This window comes from Aegilops tauschii, chromosome 4 (genome assembly GCF_002575655.3).
Source record: "Aegilops tauschii subsp. strangulata cultivar AL8/78 chromosome 4, Aet v6.0, whole genome shotgun sequence".
NCBI lineage: Eukaryota > Viridiplantae > Streptophyta > Magnoliopsida > Poales > Poaceae > Aegilops > Aegilops tauschii.
This window is the reverse complement of record NC_053038.3, coordinates 196,578,942-196,598,209: the sequence shown is the minus strand read 5'-3', so window position 1 is coordinate 196,598,209 and position 19,268 is coordinate 196,578,942. Positions and strand designations below refer to the sequence as shown.

The following is a 19,268-nucleotide window of genomic DNA, read 5'->3' as shown; positions in this document are numbered from 1 at the left end:
GCCAGCACATCTCAAACTTTATACACATATCTACTTACACAAGAGCTGATGACTGCTCTTAGTAAGTGGTTTTGTGACAAATACATAATACTGCAAAAAGCTACAAGTACTGTGGAAAGTGGCGTACATTACTTTTTTCCAGTATAATTCATGCATGCGAATTTTTCCAGTATAATTTTACTGTGGAAAGTGGTTTGGCATCTGAATTTTATTTTTTGTACATTGTGTGGCAATTGGTTGTTCCATTAAGAAATTAATGCCTTGTTTGTGGTTTCTTTTCTCTGTGTTTGTGGTTATTGTTCTGCGTGCATCATGCCATCATCTCCACTTCAATGGAAAATAAATAGCATGTTTAACCACAATGCAATGGTAAACAGATAATTCTACCTCAACAATTGTATTGAGTTGTATATTTGATCTAATTCTTTGCAGCTAATTGAAAGGGCCAATGAGGCTTCAGAACTGGCTAGGGCGTACATTAGGCGTACCAGAGAAACCATAAGGCCTGGTATGATATTTTGAATACATTGCATGAATATCCTTTTCAATTTAGTGATTCTGATGAACAAAGTTCAAGTACCATGGGAACTGGGTATGATGCATTTCACTCTCAGGCACGCTAGGCAAACCATAAGACCAAGTATGCATAGGTCGTGAAGCTAGGCTTTGGAACCCGTAGTACCTTATGCATATATGTCAGGGTATTAGGATAACGGTGTATTAAGGATTTATTATCTAGGGGCATTATCATCATTTCTCATGGGATGTTATCTTGTACCGGCCAGATTCTTTATAAGGCTATCCTTGTATCATTGTTCAGCTAAGAAATCAAAACCCAAATTTTATCATGCATTTATTTCTTTATCTCAGTTCTTAAAATTCCAGCATTTTATCTTCTTTGACCTGCAATTTATCACTGTTCTACTGAATCTTGTTGAATTCCGAGTTCTTGCCGATCTCTCCTTGTCAGATCCATCGGGATCCTGACAATGTATACATATATTTATAGTCTATTGTCTTAAACTTCAAATATTTCTAAATCTTTCGGGATTCTACTTTATTTTGGGGTCTTACAAATAAGACTGGGCTTTTATAGACCCATGACTTAAGGTGCGTCCACCACTGTCAGTATTCACATTGGATCTGACCAGCTTCCACGTCAATTCCTTCGACCTCCTGGACCTCGAGGCCCCTTTCTCTGAGGACGAAATTTGGCGAGCCGTGAAGAGCCTTCCAACGGGAAAGGCACCTGGCCCCGATGGCTTCACCTCCGAGTTCCTACGCGCCTGCTGGGACATCATCAAGCAGGATATTTGTGACGCCTTCGACAAGCTCTACACCTTGAACGGGCGCGGCTTCCAAAAGCTCAACGAGGCCCTCCTCACGCTGCTCCCCAAGAGACCAGATGCCGCCTCCCTCTCGGACTACCGGCCCATAAGTCTCATCCACCTGATTTCCAAGCTTTTCGCCAAAGTACTAGCCTTGCGTCTCGCTCCAAGGCTTAGCTCGATGATCTCCACGAACCAAAGCGCGTTCATTGCTGGACGGTGCATCCACCACAACTTTCTTCTCGTCCAACAAACTACGCGCCTCCTCCATAACCTCAAGACCCCCCGCATGCTACTTAAGCTCGACATCGCCCGAGCCTTCGATTCCGTCTCGTGGCCCTTCCTGCTTCAGGTCCTGCAGCACCTCGACTTCGGCCACCGTTGGCGTGACTGGATCTCAATCCTTCTCTCCACCGCGTCGACACGGGTCATGACCAACGGCCACCCTGGCCCTCCTATCGACCACGCTTGCGGCCTCAGACAGGGAGACCCCATCTCCCCCATGCTGTTCACCATTGTCATTGATGTCTTGAACTCGCTCCTCCTCCAGGCGGTCGACACTGGCCTCCTTCAGCGCCTCACGACACGCCACGTGGCCTCGAGCATTTCACTCTACGCGGATGACGTCGTCATTTTCTGCCACCCCGACAGTCACGACATTGCCACCGTGCACGAGCTCCTTCGGGTGTTTGGGGTGGCCTCGGGGCTCCGCACCAACTTCGACAAATGCTCCGCAACACCAATCCAATGCAGTGATGACCACATTGACACGATCAGGGCTGAGATGCAATGTCCGATCAAGCATTTCCCTATCCAATACCTTGGGCTGCCGTTCTCCATCCGCAAGCCACCAACCTCGAGCCTTCTTCCAGTCGTCCACAAGCTCGAGAAGAAGCTTTCCACTTGGCGCGCTTCCCTTCTCTCGAAAGGTGACAGGCTTGCCTTGGTCCGCCATGTCCTTTGCGTGATCCCAACACACTTCCTCATCGCCATCGCGTTCAACAAGTCGATCCTCAAACGGGTCAATCGGATCATCCGGAGCTTCCTTTCGGCCGGCAACAAGGACGCGACCGGCGGAAAGTGCCTCGTTAACTGGCAAAAAGTTTGTAGACCCATCTCCCTCGGTGGGCTAGGCATCCGCGATCTATACCGCGCCGGAATCGCTCTTCGTACGAGATGGCTTTGGTTGCAACGCACAGATCCCTCCAGACCCTGGAGCCGCCTTCATATCCCGCACGAGGTCGACGTCACCGCCATCTTCAGGGCGTCCACCACCTGGCGCATTGGCAACGGCGCCAGCTGCAAATTCTGGAGCGACCACTGGATCGATGGGAGATCGGTGGCTGAGATCGCCCCCCTCGTGCACTCGCTTGTGCCTCGACGCCAACGAAAATCTCGCACCGTTAGCGAGGCCATGCACCTTAGGTCCTGGGTTCAAGACATCAGGGGAGCACTGGGCCCAGCGGCCCTGCTACAGTACGTTGACCTTTGGCGGCAGATCCGGCATGTCGAGCTCTCGGCCACCCCCGACACCCTTGCTTGGAGATGGATGGCCTCTGGCCTCTACTCGGCCAGCTCCTGCTACCAGGCCCTTTTCTACGGGTCCTGCGGTGACGATCACTGGAAACTCACGTGGAAGCCATGGGCACCTCTTCGCATCAAGTTCTTCATGTGGCTCGCGATGCAAGAGCGCTGCTGGACAATGGACCGCCTACTCCGACACGGCCTCTCTGACGACAACATGTGCGCCCTTTGCGACCAAGAGCCCGAGACCATGCAGCACCTCCTTGCGGGCTGCTCCTTCTCCAGGCAGATTTGGCACGAGATCCTGGCCTGGGCACGAGCTCCTACTAGCCTTCCCGATGGCAACACCCCCTTCCAAGCTTGGTAGGCAACCTCTATAAACCATGCGTCCACCCCCGCTCGCAAAGGCCTTGCCTCCATCATCATCCTCACTGCTTGGGAGATTTGGAAACACCGCAACGGTTGTGTCTTCGACCACGATCGGCCATCCCTCTCCCACCTGACCACAGCCATCAAAGACGAGGCGCGCCTATGGGCCAAGGCCGGCGCCGCAGGGATTAGCAACATCATTCCCGAGAGTTAGACTTTTTGCGTTTTTGGGGATGAGCAGCCCCTTGTTCTGTCTGCTCCACCGCCCGCGATCATGCCTCTAGCGTACATGGCTTGCGTGTGGTTGTAACCTCTTGCTGTAAACTCTTCTTCTATCAATGCAAAGATACGCAACTTGAGTATTCGCGAAAAAAGAAAGCTGTGTTTGTTGTTTGGTGCTCAACCGATGCCCACAGTGTTCTACTTTCACCTGTTTTACCGAATGCAGTGGGCCGGGCAAGACACTTTGATCTTGAGAGCATTCCTGCACCACAGGACCCTGAGAAGTTCAGTTTTTGGGTAAGCCTTGTTCCTGCAGATTCTTAGGTGAAGGATATAATATCTTTGGTGCCATGTACTTATGTCTTTTCTGCAGCTTGTCAACTTGATTAATTTGAGGCCATCGGATAAACTAGAACTATTACGCCTCTGTGATACTCGGGAGGTTAGCTTCAAGGCTAAATTTGCATTGGAACCTTACGGGAGATATCATGTTTTAATGTTGCACTATTTTTTGCCCCTGCAGAGAATATCTCTTAGCCTTAGATTGCTGGGCAATGCAGAACAAGGTTGCCGTCTACAGTAACGGATTTATATTTGGCTCACAACCATTGACTAACAATGTTCATTTGTAATATTCTTTTATCACATATTCTGATGCTTGTGAAATTCTTATGATCTTTATATATGTTCTTATATTCTCTTACCTGCAGAAAAAACTATATAATTCTTGTACTTGTTCTTATTATTGTGAAACCATTCGATGTTTGGCGGAACACTCGTATTCCTGTAGGGGCGTTGGGTCCAGTATGAAATGATGCTTCAAAAGTTCTCAAAAGATTCAGGGATGTAGTGCACAACGCCTGCAGGTCTACAATGCGGCGACCAAGTGCACGCTAGGAAATGGAGAGGTGGCACTGTTTTGGACATATTGGTGGTTGTGGAAAGAGCGAATCCAAGACCTCCTGCCAAACTTATTAGCGGCAGTTAAGAATAGGGCATGGGAGAGAACAGTGAAACAAGCCATTGTTGATGGATGGTGGCAAGACGTGTCGCCTAGCAGGTGCCCTCAAGCACTAAGCGAGTTCTTGCATCTCGTAGACAGAACCTAACACATTCAGCTCCTGTACGGTATTGAAGACAAACAGATGCTTCCCGGCATGATTGGGAGAGAGAGGAGGCCAATGGAGCCATGCAAATCTGGCGGTCGAGAGTGCCGGCGACCAGCAAGTTTGCGTTGCGGGCGGCTAGGGAGAGGTGTTGGATGGCATACAGTACTTCATTGATTACTGAACATCACAGCAAAGATCGTCCCTGATACAATCCGGAACCACACCAAGATAAAAAAGATTAACAGAATGCTCACAACTACGAGCTAGTTTGTGTGCCGCTACATTCATACCACGCCTGACATGTAAGAAAGAACATCGAGTAAACCCAGACGCAAGAGACTTGATGTCCGAGACAACAATGCCCACTCTTGATCGATCTTGAGTCGTAGACTTGATTTTGTTCACCATGGAGAGGCAGTCAGATGCCAAAACAATTGACAAACAGCCTTCAGATCGACAAACCTCAAGAGCACGCCGGATGGCAAGCGCCTCAGCCAACTCCGGTTCAGAGAAGCCTTGAAGCTGCTCATTGCCCGCAAACATGCACTTCCCAAGATGATTCCTAGCCACAAAGCCCATGCCCATCCGTCGGATAGAAGGAAACAGCGCCGCATCAACATTCACAGCCACCACACCAGTAGGTGGCGGAGTCCAAATAAGAGTTGAAGAAGAAGACTCACGCCTGGGACTAGGTTTAGGCTTAGAACAATGCTGCAACACCATACGGACATAGGCACGAACTTTTAAAGCAGTTCTAACAGGATGCACATCGGTACCATTATTACGTACCTCATTTCTAGCTTCCCAGATATGCCATAGAGTGATAGCCACAACAGTAGCTTGGAGCTTCGAAGCATGAGCCAGGAAATCGAACATCCATTGACGGCCATTAACCATGTCCTTTCTACACAGCCTGACACTGAACTCCTCTTTAACCCCTTTCCAAACGGAACGGGCGAAGGGACATAGCAGGAGGAGATGCTCCACACGCTCCGTCCGGTTGCAGAAAAAACAGCCATCATCAGCTGGAATGTGACGCCTCACCAGCTGGAAACCTGTAGGCAAACAATTATGCATGAAACGCCACAAAACGATCTTCATTTTGTTTGGACAATTGACTGACCAAAGGGCCTTCCACTCCTTTTCTTGCACCTGAATATTGGAGGCCAGACCCTTGCCCTTTTCACTTGTAGAGGAGAAGAAGTTCACACTACGAGTAAGATTATAGCCAGACTTGACCGAGTAGGTGCCAAGCTTGTCATGAGGCCACGACAGGAAGTCATCTCCCCCAAACCGACTTATGGGAACTTGCAGAATTTGTTCCGCAATAGGATCAGCAAAGAAGCTTCGCACAAGGTTTTCGTCCCAGGTCACCAATGACTCGGCCAACAAGAACTGAACTGAAGTTTCAGCCGGAATAGGGAGAATCGAGTTGAAAGTTCCAGGAGGGAAACCTGGAATCCAGTTGTCTTCCATAACTTTGATCCGGGTGCCATTTCCTACACCCCACCGAGCTCCCTTCTGAATCAGCTGACGCCCAAAAAGCAAACTTCGCGAGGTGAAGGAAGATGATCTTGGCTTGGTGGCGGTCCAAAAATCCCCATCAGGGAAGTAGCGTCCCTTTAAGACCCTCGCACACAAAGAGTCGGGTTAGGTCAGGAGACGCCAACACTGACGCGCAAGCATCGCCTGATTGAAAAGTACCAAGTCGCGGAAGCCCATTCCGCCGAGGAACTTTGGGGTAGAAAGCCACGCCCAAGAACGCCAATGCATTTTTTGACGGCCGTCTTCGACACCCCACCAGTGGTTGGCGATGTAGGTCTTCATTTGCTCACAAATGGAGACAGGCAATTGGAAGCAACTCATCACATAGTTAGGGATGGCCTGTGCCACAGATTTCAGAAGAATTTCCTTTCCAGCCCACGACATCGGCCTATCATTGCAGCCATTGATCCTCTTCCAAACCTGGCCTGGTAAGAAAACGAAGGAGTTGGTGGCTGCATGACCAATCTCAGTGGGCATACCGAGATAAGAGTCGTGGAGAATTTCATTGTCTACCCCAAGGCACCCCTTTACAGTTCCCTTGACACCATCAGGGCAGTGCTTCCCAAAGAAGATCGAAGACTTTAGCAAGTTGATCCTCTGCCCAGAGGCCTCACAATATTGATGGAGAGCAGAATTCAGAGCCTCAACACTTCTGTTATCACTGCGTGCGAAGAAGATGCTGTCATTTGCAAAAAGCAAGTGAGATATAGGAGGGCCTTGCATACCATTTTGAATCCCTTGTAGCTCGCCAAGGCTCTCCCTCCTTTGCAGTAATCCAGACAAACCTTCCGTACATAGCAAGAACAGGTATTGGCTGATGGGGTCTCCTTGGCGAAGCCCCCTAGACGGCACCACAGCAGAAGTGAGTTCACCATTCACCTTCACTGCATATCTAGCCGAGGTAACGCAGCGCATCACAGTTTGTATCCAAGCAGGAGCAAAACCCAACTTCTGAAGGCATCCATGGAGGTATGCCCATTCGATGCGGTCATACGCCTTCATCATATCCACTTTGAGAGCAAAGAAAGGCCTCTTGGAATGTTGTTTCCGAACAGTGTGCAAACATTCGTAGGCAACAAGCACGCTGTCCGTGATCAAGCGGCCCGGCACGAAAGCACTCTGAAACTCCGAGACAATGCCATTCAGAAAAACCTTCAGTCTATTAGCAAGAACTTTAGATGCAAGTTTGTACAAGACATTGCACAGGCTGATGGGGCGAAATTTAGAGAGGTGTTGGGCATTTTGAACCTTTGGGATTAAGACAATGATTGAGTCGCAAAGCCCTTCGGTTAAATCCTCGCCACTCAGGAAAGAGCGAATTGCATCGCAAATATCATGCTGGATCAGATCCCAGTGAGTTTGATAGAACATGGCCGGCAATCCATCTGGCCCAGGGGCCTTTGTAGGCCCCATTTGGAAGAGAGCTACCCTGATCTCCTCATTACTATATGGCTTGCACAACGCAGCGTTCATGTTGTCATCCACCTTCCTCGGGATAGCATCCAACACCCTATCCATAGAGGTGCAGTCCTCAGCAGAGAAGAGATCCTCGTAAAAATCATGTACCATCTCTTTCAACCCGTCCTGAGAAACACACTTGGAGCCGTCCTCCCGCACAAGAGCCTTGATACGGTTGGTGCGCCGTCGTGCAGAGGCCCGGGCGTGGAAGAACTCCGTATTGCGGTCTCCCGCACAGAGCCAATCGATCCGAGACCGTTGTCGTGCCATGATTTCCTCACGCTCAAACAATTCACATAGCTGGCATTCTAGCTCGCGTTCCTCCTTCAGCCCAGCAGCATTTACGGGTGACATGCGCAGAGACTTGAGTCTCCTTTCGGTTCTCTGGATCTCACGTCAGACGGAACCAAAGGCCTCCTTGCTCCATTCCTTCAGAGCACCCGACACATGGTTCAAAACTGACCATGTTTCATGCAGCGAGCGAGTTCCAGTGGCATGGGCTTTCCAAGCATTCTCCACTACCCCAATGTAGCCCTCGGCACGACGCCACATAGCTTTGTAGCGAAAATTGTGTTGTACAGGGGGCCGATCACCCATCATTTGCTGGGAGTCGAGGGAGATGGCCACCGCATAATGGTCAGAAGTGGTAGTAATTATGTTTTCCACATGATAGAACTCGAACATGGCGATAAAGTCACCGTTAGCCACAGCGCGGTCAAGTCTGACCCGCACATTGCATTGTGCGTCCTGCCGATTAGTCCAGGTGAACTTTGGACCAGAAAAACCAAGGTCCACCAGCCCGCAGTCATCAAGACAATTTCGGAAAAGCTCCATCTGGGCATCCGATCGGTCACGAGCCCCAAAGTGCTCATCATGGCAGAGAGCCTCGTTGAAATCGCCACAGCAAATCCATGGGCCCCACGACTGGGACAACCTTCTTATCAAGCTCCAAAATTCATGACGAAGCTCACGCTTTGGTTCCCCATAAACAAAGGTCACTCGCCAGGGAGCCAGATCATCCGATGACACCGTCACATCAATGCAGTGCGAGTTAAAACCCTTCAGCAAAACTGAATGTGGCGAGGACCAGAAAAGGGCCAAGCCTCCACTAAGGCCTTCGGAGCTAACAGCGAAAGAACCGGAGTAGCCCAGAGACCACATAAAGTTCTTTGCTTTACGATCCACCATCTTGGTCTCCGACAAGAAGAGGATCGAGGGTCGATAAGTCTTCACTAACCAGCGAAGCTCGCCCACTGTCGCGTCCGACCCCAAGCCGCGACAGTTCCAGCATAGGATACTCATTATGTCTGGCGGGGCTGCTCCGCAGCCGCCGCCGGATCCGCCGATCGAGAGAGTGTTGTTCTCAGTTTCTTGTTGGGGTCATTTCCTTGGTACTCCTCAGTATCAAGATTCCCATCGCTTGCATTGGCCGAGACCACCAGAGCAAGGGCATTCCCTGCATTAGGAAGTTGCTCATCTACCGTAGAAGTAGTAGCCTGGTCCTTTGCCTTTTTTCTTTTCTGCCCACTCATCCCATTCTTGGATTTCTGAGCAGGAAACCGTTCTTTTCCAGTGCCAGCAGAACGACCTCTTCCGCGTCTGCGATTGGAGCGTCCCTGCCCTGGCTGGTCATCCGACCACCTTTGATGGGGGAGGAAACCTCCCCATCCACATCTCCAGCAGCAGCCATGCCGAAGTTCGGCGCCCTACTTCCAGCAGCAGATGACCGGGAGCCCCCAGAAGGAACCTTGTGACTAGGGGGTTGGGAATCATAGTCAGCAGACGACGAGGCATTGCCTGACTTTGTGCCGTTTGACCTTCGTAGCTGGTCAACGATAGCGCATAGTTTCTTCGCCGCATAGGGCAAATCGTCATTAGCATCGCGTTCCGCCGGGGTAGGGCACAAGATTGAGGAGTGTCCGAGAAGCCCACAGGAAAAGCAATAGAGAGGGAGGCGCTCATACATCACAGAATAAGTTTCAGTGGTCTTGAGCTTAGCTGAGGTCACCGTCACATAGCGCACCAAAGGTTCCTGCACCGCAATTTCTGCTCTGACACGCATAAAGGCTCCCCAGCAGCGCCCTCCTGAGTCAGCTTCCACCCGGAGAATTGTTCCGATTGGCTTGGCAACCTCCGTGCCCAACTTTGAGTTCATCAGCCTTGGTGGGAATGCCATAATCCTGGCCCATATGGTCAGCCGGTCAAAATTAACCTGCATCGGCTGGATGTCCGCATTGTAATTCCTGAGCAGGACGGCGTGCTTGCCGACCACCCATGGTGAGTTTTCCATCACACGCACACGGTCCTCTCTTGTACCAAATTCTGCAACGAACAGATTGTCCCCCGCAGGGTGGAATAGCAGTCCTTTCGGATTGCCCCAAGCTGGCTTCATCGCGGACGAGATCGTCTGAATATGAAGAACGCCAGGGGAAAGTACCTTCCCCACCAACGCACAATCGGGGTCGACCAGATCGGCGTCGTCTTCATCGTCCAGCAACACCGGTTGCGCCTCGACTGCAGTCAGCCGCAAGCGTTCCAACAGGTCTTCTACAGGTGCAGCGGAGCCGGAGCCACCCGTCTCCCGCACTGGATCGGAGGCCGCCGCCGCCTTACCCGAGCTGGGAAGCAGCGACCCTGACGGGGCGCCGCCGCTGCACGGGGTCAAACGGGTGACCGCCTTACCGCTCATCCCCTTCTCCCCTGTAGTCTCCGCCATGAGCACGCCGATAGATCCTAGTCAACAATAGCCAAGGGTGGGCAGCAATGCAAGGATTGCCCCGTAATCACCCCGAACCACGGCCAACTAGAAATCCAGCCGGCGGCGCCGACCAGCGAGAGAAAGAACAGGGAAAGGTGGGGGAGCAAAGAGAGAGATTGCAGGCTATGTGCAATCCCAGACGGAGATCACCTCCCAGAGGCCGCTAATCGCCGGCGCGCAACGCCTCTAGGGGAGCCATCAGATCCATCCGCCGACCAAGCACGAACGCCGGCGGGGATCGGAGATTCGCCCCCGAAATCGCCTCACGGTACTGTAGCGAGGGGAAGAGATAAGGTTCAGACAGGCTTGTGCGACGACAGCTACCGCATCCTTCGGCTTGTCCATTCGGTGATCAAGCATCGGAAACAATCAACCACATCCTGCTTTGTCACGTCTTTGCTAGGCAAGTGTGGCTCACCATCCTCGACCACGGGGACAAACCAGCATGGCTACCAAAGTGTGGATGCCAGTATGATGGAATGGTTGACCTCCATAGATCCACAACCAAAGCTCAGGAAGGAGACATGAACCTTGATTTGCGCTGGTTGCGTGGATGTTGTGGAAGCACATGAATGATGTTGTGTTTAATGGAGCGACTCCTTCCACGAGTGAACTTCTCAAGAAGATCGATTTAGAAGATCAAGACTGGAGGATGACAGGACTGTTGCGCGAGGCGGGATCGCTTCCGATTAGAGTAGATGAGTGGGCTATTAGTGAGTTATTCGTATGTCAAACATTGGCTAAGCTAGGCGTGGCTAAGTTGTAAAACTATCTGCTTTCTATCTATGATCTCGAACCTTTGACGTATCCTTGAAAAAGTGCACAACGCCTAATTTGTCCATCTTCTCGAGACAAAAAAGACAAGCAGCTAGTCATGAATAGAGCACCCACTTGCCATCTGTGAAAATTATCACTGGACATTTTAGGTCCTTATTGGGAGCCATGTAATTTGATGCTTAATCCGTTCACAAACACACTGCAGGAATGCCTAGCATTTGCGAGCGCAAAAAGTCCAGCAGTGGTGGGTTAGGCTCCTAGGGGCGTTCGCCATTGACCTTCCACCACTACTATAATGGCATTACTATAATGGCATCAGTGATGTGCACGCGTCCGCCATTGGTAGAGTCTTTGCAGTGGCGGGCGAGCTATGTTGCCCGCCGCTGCTTATATTGTTAGTTGTGGCGGGCATTCTAGGGCACCTGCCGCAACTACTTGTTCAACCGCCAGCCCTGCCAATTGCCAACAAACAACAGCCAATACACATTACAACATACAAATAACATAAGTGATCATACACCTTACATTTAACATAACAATAATCTAAACTTCATACAAATAGATGTACGCATTAGAGTACAACAACTCACATCGCATCATTAGTACACATACATATAAGAACTCATGACAACAACAACACCATAATGACAATGAACTGGATAAAGATAATTAAATTCTTTACTCGTCTACTTGTCCACACGATCTTGCATACTTCATAGTTGATTTTCTCTTTGTGGACGTAGTTGGCATAATGATCATCAACTTCTTTTTTAGTCTTATATCCTTTATAGCAGTTGTTCTTGTAACCGTCCACTTGTTCCTTACATATCTCCCATGAATCATATACTCTTGGATTCCTCCCGGTGTACACCACATACCAGTTCCACTTCATCTACGAAGATAAATAAACAAGTTAACAAGTCAGTTTCATACTTATCCAATCACATAGAGCAAAGTCAAGTCACAATCTTCATAGCATCATAGACGATACAAATGACCAAGTTGCAGTTCACTAGTAGTTCGGAAGCAAAAGTTTAGCTCCATCATAACAACTTAGAATTAAGTTCACATGCATCAATCATATAGACACATGAAGGCAGTGCACTAGTTGTTCAGAAGTAAAACTTCAGCTCCATCATGAGCTATCCTCGCCTTCCATTATCTTCGTGATGTCGGTTTGAGTGGTCCTCACACCTTCGACGGCTACTCGCGCACTCTCGGCGGCTGCTTGTGCACTCTCAACGGCCGCTCTAGCGCTCTCAATGGCTGCTCTAGCGCTCTTGGAATATGCTTGAGCGCTCTTGATGGCCGCTCGAGCACTCTCGACATAGGCGAGCACGATCTCCGTGTACTGAGCCACCCTCGTGACGATGTCTACGGCGGTAGAAATTTCATCTATGGGTGTAGGAGTCCTAACGAGGCGTCTCGGCTTCTTCATCTAAATCGCATTAAACAAGTTGACATTTAGATAAAACATTTACATGTCTTCATAAGTAGCTCATCCATAATCATGGGACTCTACCGTGCCGTGTTACGCTGGCGAATAGACACATTAAAACTTCGCCCGTTTGCCCAACATGTCCAAATGGGCCAGAGGATACTAAACATGTGTTGTTTCTGTGCCAAAAGGCTAAAGAAGTGTGGAAAATTTTGGGGCTATATGAAGTGATTAAAAAAAATTGTGTTGCGGACCGAGCGGGAGAGGCAGTACTGGAAGCATTACTCCTTATGCCTGATGATCAATTACCTACTCTGGTTTCCCAAAATGCACGGGAGCTGATTGCTATAACCGTGTGGTATTTATGGTAGAATAGAAGGAAGCTAGTTCATGAGGGAAAATCGCAAGAGGCTTTCCAAACATCGATTGGGATTCGGGCTATAACAGCAAATTATGTAAATGCCTACTCACCGAAGGCAAAGAGGAAGGATGAAGGATGGACGAAGCCCCCCAGAGGTTTTGTTAAATTGAATGTGGATGCCTCTTTTGACCAGGATCAGCTAAGGGGCACGACAGGTGATGTTATCAGGGATGATAAAGGAACTTTCATTGTAGGTGGAAACTGCAAGATTGAGTGGTGTGCGGATGCTGTGACATCGGAGGCGTTAGCACTTAGGTTTGGATTATTGCTGGCTCAAAAGGCGGGGTGTAATCGTCTCATAATCAATCTGACAACTTAGAAGTCATTGACACAATGAAGAATGGAGGTCATTCTGCTGGAGCGGTGGCTGCAATTTTTGAGGATTGCTTTCTTATGGCTTGTGATTTTCCTCTTACTAGTTTTGAGCATTGTAATAGAGAAGCGAATAAAGTTGCCCATGAGCTTGCTAGAATGGCAAAATGTTCCATGGCTAGGGATTGGTTTGAGGAGCCCATGGAAAATATTGTATCTTTTCTTATAGACTATGTAGCCATTATCTCTAATTAATAAAGTTGATGTTTGTTTTTCAAAAAAAAGTAGCTCATCCATAAAAAAGTAATACGGAAAAAATGACATGACCTTTGATAGAAATTGGACATATTAAGTACTCGAAATTAAGCAACTTAAACTTAAACCACGCTTCGCAAAAACATTGGCACTCACTATGAATACCTGCATCATGAAAATAATATTGTACTATATGTTCATCCATATGTAATACATTTTGTCTAGCACACACATTTAAATTTAAGAAATCTACTTATTGGAGATTCAATGGTACATCATACATCAAATTTTAACTATACTAATAAAATGTTGTACTATATGTTCATCCATATGTAGTACATTTTGTCTAGCACTTGCGTTCAAATTTAAGACATCTACTTACGAAGATTCAATGTTACATCATACAACAGATTTTAATTACACTAATAAAATGTTGCAGATCTACAAATACAATAATGGGAGCAACTAAAATCACCATTAACAGAGAGAAGGGAGGTGTGCTTACCTGGCCGAAGTCGGATGGCAGGCTGGACGAGGCCGAGGTCGATGGCGGAGGCGTCGGCGGACGGCGAGTTCGATGAAGATGAAGACGATGTTGGATGCGGAGGAAGGCGCGGGCGACGGTCACAAGGAAGTAGTTCGAGGTAGCGTTGCTCGGCGATGCCGACGAACTTGGAGGCGGGGACGGACGGCGTGGGCAACAAAGAAGATTAAGTCCTTGACGCCGTTCAAGGCGGTGGACCGCGACCTCGCTGGGTGGCGCCGAACGACGCCATGACGCCGGCGAGGGCAAGACAGCGTAGAGAAAGAGATGTTTGCGTTTCGAATGACTAACTGGCTGCGGGTGGGGGGATGCGGTGGATAAGGTCATGTATAGTAGTGACGGGCGCCGAGCAATGCCCGCCACCACTATATATGTGTAGTAGGCGGCAACGTGACCAAATGTAGCTGTGACGGTGACTGCCAAAGCCTGCCACTACGCACTAAAAAAATTGAAACAGTTTGGCGCGTGGGTACCGAAATATAGTTATGGCGGGCGCTTAGTCGAACCCGCCACAACTATGCAATGGACCGATGGTGGGCATGTACTACGCCCGCCACAGCTGTTTGTCAGCTATGAAGGAATTAGAAATCGTATAGCTGTGGCGGGTTCTTGATCGAGCTCGCCACTGTTACTTGTATAGCACTGGCGAGCATTTTTTATCACCTGCCATTGCTAGTTTTAAAATAACTGTGATGGGTGCCACGCCTCGCCGCCACTCAGTTGGGTTCACCTATAAGCCCTTTCCTAGTAGTGACACAAGGTGTTTTGGATATTTCAATATGGACGACATACGGATTGAAATGAGTGAACAAACCACTAAAACGTGTCTATATACATTCAATTTAGAAAAAAATTACTAGAACATCTTATATTTGTGAATGGATGGAGTATGATCATAAATAATTATCAGAACATCTTATACTGAAGGGCTTAATATCTGCAGCAAAGTATTTAGTAGCAAAGTAGTATGGAAGTAGCGATAACGATGGCAAAAGTAATAGTAGCAGTTTTGTAGTGATTGTAACAACAGTAGCAACGAAACTAACTTAGCAAAGATCAATATGTGAAAAGCTCGTAGGCAATGGATCGGCAATGATAACTGTGTCGGATGATATTCATCATGTAACAGTCATAACCTAGGGTGAAATTGAACTAGCTCCAATTTATCAATATAATGTAGGCATGTATTACATATATAGTCATACATGCTTATGGAAAAGAACTTGCGTGACATCTTTTGTCCTACCCTCCCGTGGCAGCGGGGTCCTAATGGAAACTAAGGGATATTAAGGCCTCCTTTTAATAGAGAACCGGACCAAAGCATTAGCACTTAGTGAATGCATGAACTCCTCAAACTATGGTAATCACCGGAAAGAATCCCAATTATTATCACCTTGGGGTATGCGGATCATAACTCATAATAGGTGTCTACAACTTGCAAGATAAGATCAAGAACTCACATATATTCATGAAAACATAATAGGTTTAGATATGAAATCATGGCACTCGGGCCCTAGTGACAAGCATTAAGCATAGCAAAGTCATAACAACATCAATCTCAGAACATAGTGGATACTAGGGATCAAACCCTAACAAAACTAACTCGATTACATGATAAATGTCGGGACCCCGATTCCAAGTCACACCGATCTAGCCTGTAACACCTCATATCACTTTGCGGCCTCACGCACGGTACTCCCACGGGTGTCGCCTTACCATGGCCCGGGACCGTTTGCGTCTTTTGGCTCACGTATATGATAGTGTCGCTAGCATCCATATGACCGAGAACCCGGGCCGACATGACTAGTCGTGAACCCAAAGTGGCACTAACTTACGGGGACAGGCATACATGAATCAACATCGAGCATGTCGGTCAGCAGCGTGCGAATCCGGGCTGTAGCACTGGGCTAACAGGACTCCGGTGAACCGGGCTGTAGCAGGCTAGGCAGGACTCCGGTTGTCACCGCATGACATTTCCCCGAAGGGACAGACACAGGAACGAAGTGAATCACATGCCGGCCAGTCAAGTGTTCCGGAGCAGTAGTGCTGGGCTAGCAGGACTCCGGTGAACCGGGATGTAGCGGACTACTATGGCTCATGGAAGCACAAGACTACATTTCCCCATAAGAGAGGCTACCAAGGATAAACAACTAGGTTGTCGGATCCCACACATACCAAGCATTTCAATCATACACACAATATGCTCGATATGTGCGAATACAACATGGCATCACAACAAGACTCTACGACTCAGAGTATTTATTCATTAGGCTCCGAAGAGCCAGATATTACAAACATGGGTCTCATGACCCAACATTCAGAGCATACAAGTCAAAGCACATGCGGAAGCTTGACATGTCTGAGTACAGACATCTACAAATGAAAAAGGCTGAGAAGCCTGACTATCTACCAGATCCTGCCGAGGGCACAAGATCGTAGCTGAGGTATCAAGCTAAACGTCGAAGTCCACACGAAACTACTAGCGAGACTGACGTCTCTCTGCAAAACATAAAATAGGCAAACGTGAGTACAAATGTACCCAGCAAGACTTACATCAGAACTAGCTACATATGCATCGGTATCAACAAAGGGGGTGGTGGAGTTTAACTGCAGCAAGCCAGCTTTGACTCGGTGGCTATCCTGAACTACGACTGCAAGTAACTCTTTTGAGGTGGCGCACACGAGTCCACAAATTCACCATATCAATACACCACTATGGATCTGCTCCCGTCTCCCTACGAGAACGCCATCCATAGCACTCACGCTTATCTTGCGCATTTTAGAGTATCCACTTTCACTTGTCTATGAACTGTACAGGCAACCCAGAAGTCCTTTACCGCGGACACGGCTATTCGAATAGATCATATTAACCCTGCAGGGGTGTACTTCGTCACACACGCTCTCGCCACTTACCACCATGTACACGTCGTGTACCTCGGCAACCTTCAAGCGGAAGCCTGGCGAGGGAGTCGTCCACGACCTGACTAACCACACAAGTCTCTCGTCCAGGTTTATCGCCTATTCGGGTTCCATCCGCAAGGAGATCCGGCCGGGGTGTCGCTCACGGCCCCAAACGATGTGTGCAGGGTTCCCGAGCCCACCATCCGGGTGCCACTCGGTACACCAGGCCACGTGTGCCTAGTCTGTCCCAAGCCCACCTGTACCGGGTGCCACTTGGTAGACTACTAACACTACCTACAAACACCAGAAACTAGTTGCAACTCCTGGACAGAGATCAAGTTGATTAATAAGTCGAGAGGGGTCGAGTTACCGGAACCCAATGTGTGGTAGTAACTGTTCATGGATCACAAACACAGAACTCAGTTCCTGGGGACGGTTTCAATGAGACAACCCACCATGTACTCCTACATGGCCTCTCACCGCTACCTTTACCAAATCGTGTTCACACACTTAGCTCTCAACAGTAGGACATGTTCACCACATTCCAATTCATCCCCGATGAATCAGACCTGACTCAACTCTAAGCAATAGCAGGCATGACAAACAAGCATGAATGAGTAGGCACATCAGGGCTCAGACAACTCCTACTCATGCTAGTGGGTTTCATCTATTTACTGTGGCAATGACAGGTCATGCAGAGGATAAGGGGTTCAACTACCGCAGCATGTAACGGTTGAATCGTTGTTATCCTAATGCAGTAAAAGAGAGCAGGAGCGAGAGAGTGGGATTGTATCGGAATGAACAAGGGGGTTTTGCTTGCCTGGCACTTCTGAAGATAGCATTGAGTCTTCATTAGTGTCAACGATCACAACGCCGGAACATCGTCTACCGAGAGGGGACAAATACCGGCAACAGAGAGGAAACACAATCAATGCAATGCAACAATATGATGCATGAATGTGACATGGCAATATGCTGTGAATTGAGCTAATGCAGCTAGCAACATGTTAAATGGATTTGGTTTGAACCCTAGGTTCAAATTCAAACTCCATATGTGAGGGTTTAAATGCCATTTATATGATTTGGCCTAAACAGCAGCCATAAGTTGTTCTAACATGCATGAAAACAGTACAGATGGATAGATTGGATTTTTCTGATCATTTTTCATATATAATTTGTTTCATTTGGAGTTATGGTTGAATTTCTATGAATTTTTGAAGTTTGTAGTATTTTCTGGAATTTCCTGTATAAGAATAATTCCAGTAATTAAATTACTGCGTCAGCACTACGTTAGGGTGACGTCAGCATTGACCAAAGTCAAATCTGACTGGTGGGACCTATCTGTCAGTGTAACAGTGCTAATTATGTGGCTTATTAAATCCTAACTAAAAATAATTAGCCCGGCGGGGCCCACCGTCAGTGACTCTAGGGGGGTTAGTTAGGCGCTAATGACGGTGCCACGTCATCGGTCGCCGGAGCCTTGCCGGCGGCGACCAAAACGACGGCGGCTCGGCTCGGATTTGAGCTACGGGTGGTTGTTTGGTGAGCTAAGGGCACCGGGGAGTAGCTCTTGCTCGTCCGCATCCAAAGGACCGGACGGGAGGCAGCGGGGTGGCCGGGAGCAGCGCCGATGGCGAGCAAGGCGGCGGCCGGAGTTCGGCGTCGGTGAGGACGACGCTGCGGGGCACGGGAGGAGCTGGTGCGTGCGTTCGGCTCCTGAGAGCATGGTTAGCAGGCGGGTGCTACTGGGGCGAGCGGAGGAGCTCGGGAGCGCGGGGCTCGCTGGCCATGGCGATGGCCGGAGCTCGGTTTCGCGGGGGGGGGGGGGGGCGGCTAACGGGCGAGAACGGAGGGGGTGAGAAAGGGGGGGAGGAGCAGGAGCTCACAGCGATGCGGTAGAGAGGGTCAGCGGCCTCGGGGACGGACGGAAACCGACGAATCGACAGAGACGATCTCCGGGCGCCAGCGGTGAAGACGAGGACGTTGGCGACGAAGCAAAGTCCTCCGGCTCGTTTCCTTCGGCTTGGGGATGTGGTGCTCGATTGCAGAGCTGCTGGGCACGATCACGGGACAAGGGGTGGCCGGTGGTCATGGCTACGGCGAGCGGCGCTCTCAGGTGCGTTCGGTGACGAGAGGAAGGGAGAGCAGAGGAGGAGGAGGGGTCCAGAGAGCGAGGGAGAAGTGAGAGGGGGTCGGGGAGGTGCCGTGGCACTCGTGGAGGCGTCCAGAAGCGGCGGAAGCAGGAGGTGGCCTCGCGCGCGGCGACCACACGCCCGGCGTCCCTCTGGCGTCCTTCTGGCGCGAGGT

General features: G+C 49.3%; 2 protein-coding genes across 4 annotated transcripts in view; one reads left to right on the top strand and one right to left on the bottom strand.

Annotated features, from left to right (window-relative positions):
• LOC109771972 (uncharacterized) overlaps window positions 1-4,175 on the top strand; it is a 43,046-nt gene extending 38,871 nt beyond the window's left edge. For 2 of the 3 annotated variants that reach the window (XM_020330669.4, XM_073496464.1), the window contains 4 exons: window positions 433-508; window positions 3,670-3,740; window positions 3,817-3,885; window positions 3,967-4,175. In XM_020330669.4, the coding sequence (XP_020186258.1) occupies window positions 433-508; window positions 3,670-3,740; window positions 3,817-3,885; window positions 3,967-4,026 (276 nt within the window). In that variant the 3' untranslated portion in view covers window positions 4,027-4,175. Of the gene's footprint in view, window positions 1-432; window positions 509-550; window positions 3,741-3,816; window positions 3,886-3,966 lie in introns of those variants that run through there. The other variant, XR_002234999.4, reaches the window with a different exon arrangement.
• A 3,776-nt stretch (window positions 4,176-7,951) lies between these two features.
• Window positions 7,952-8,389, bottom strand: LOC109771982 (uncharacterized). The gene has a single exon (XM_020330678.1). It carries the CDS (start codon window positions 8,387-8,389, stop codon window positions 7,952-7,954), a length of 438 nt encoding a protein of 145 aa, XP_020186267.1.
• Window positions 8,390-19,268: the final 10,879 nt, after the last annotated feature.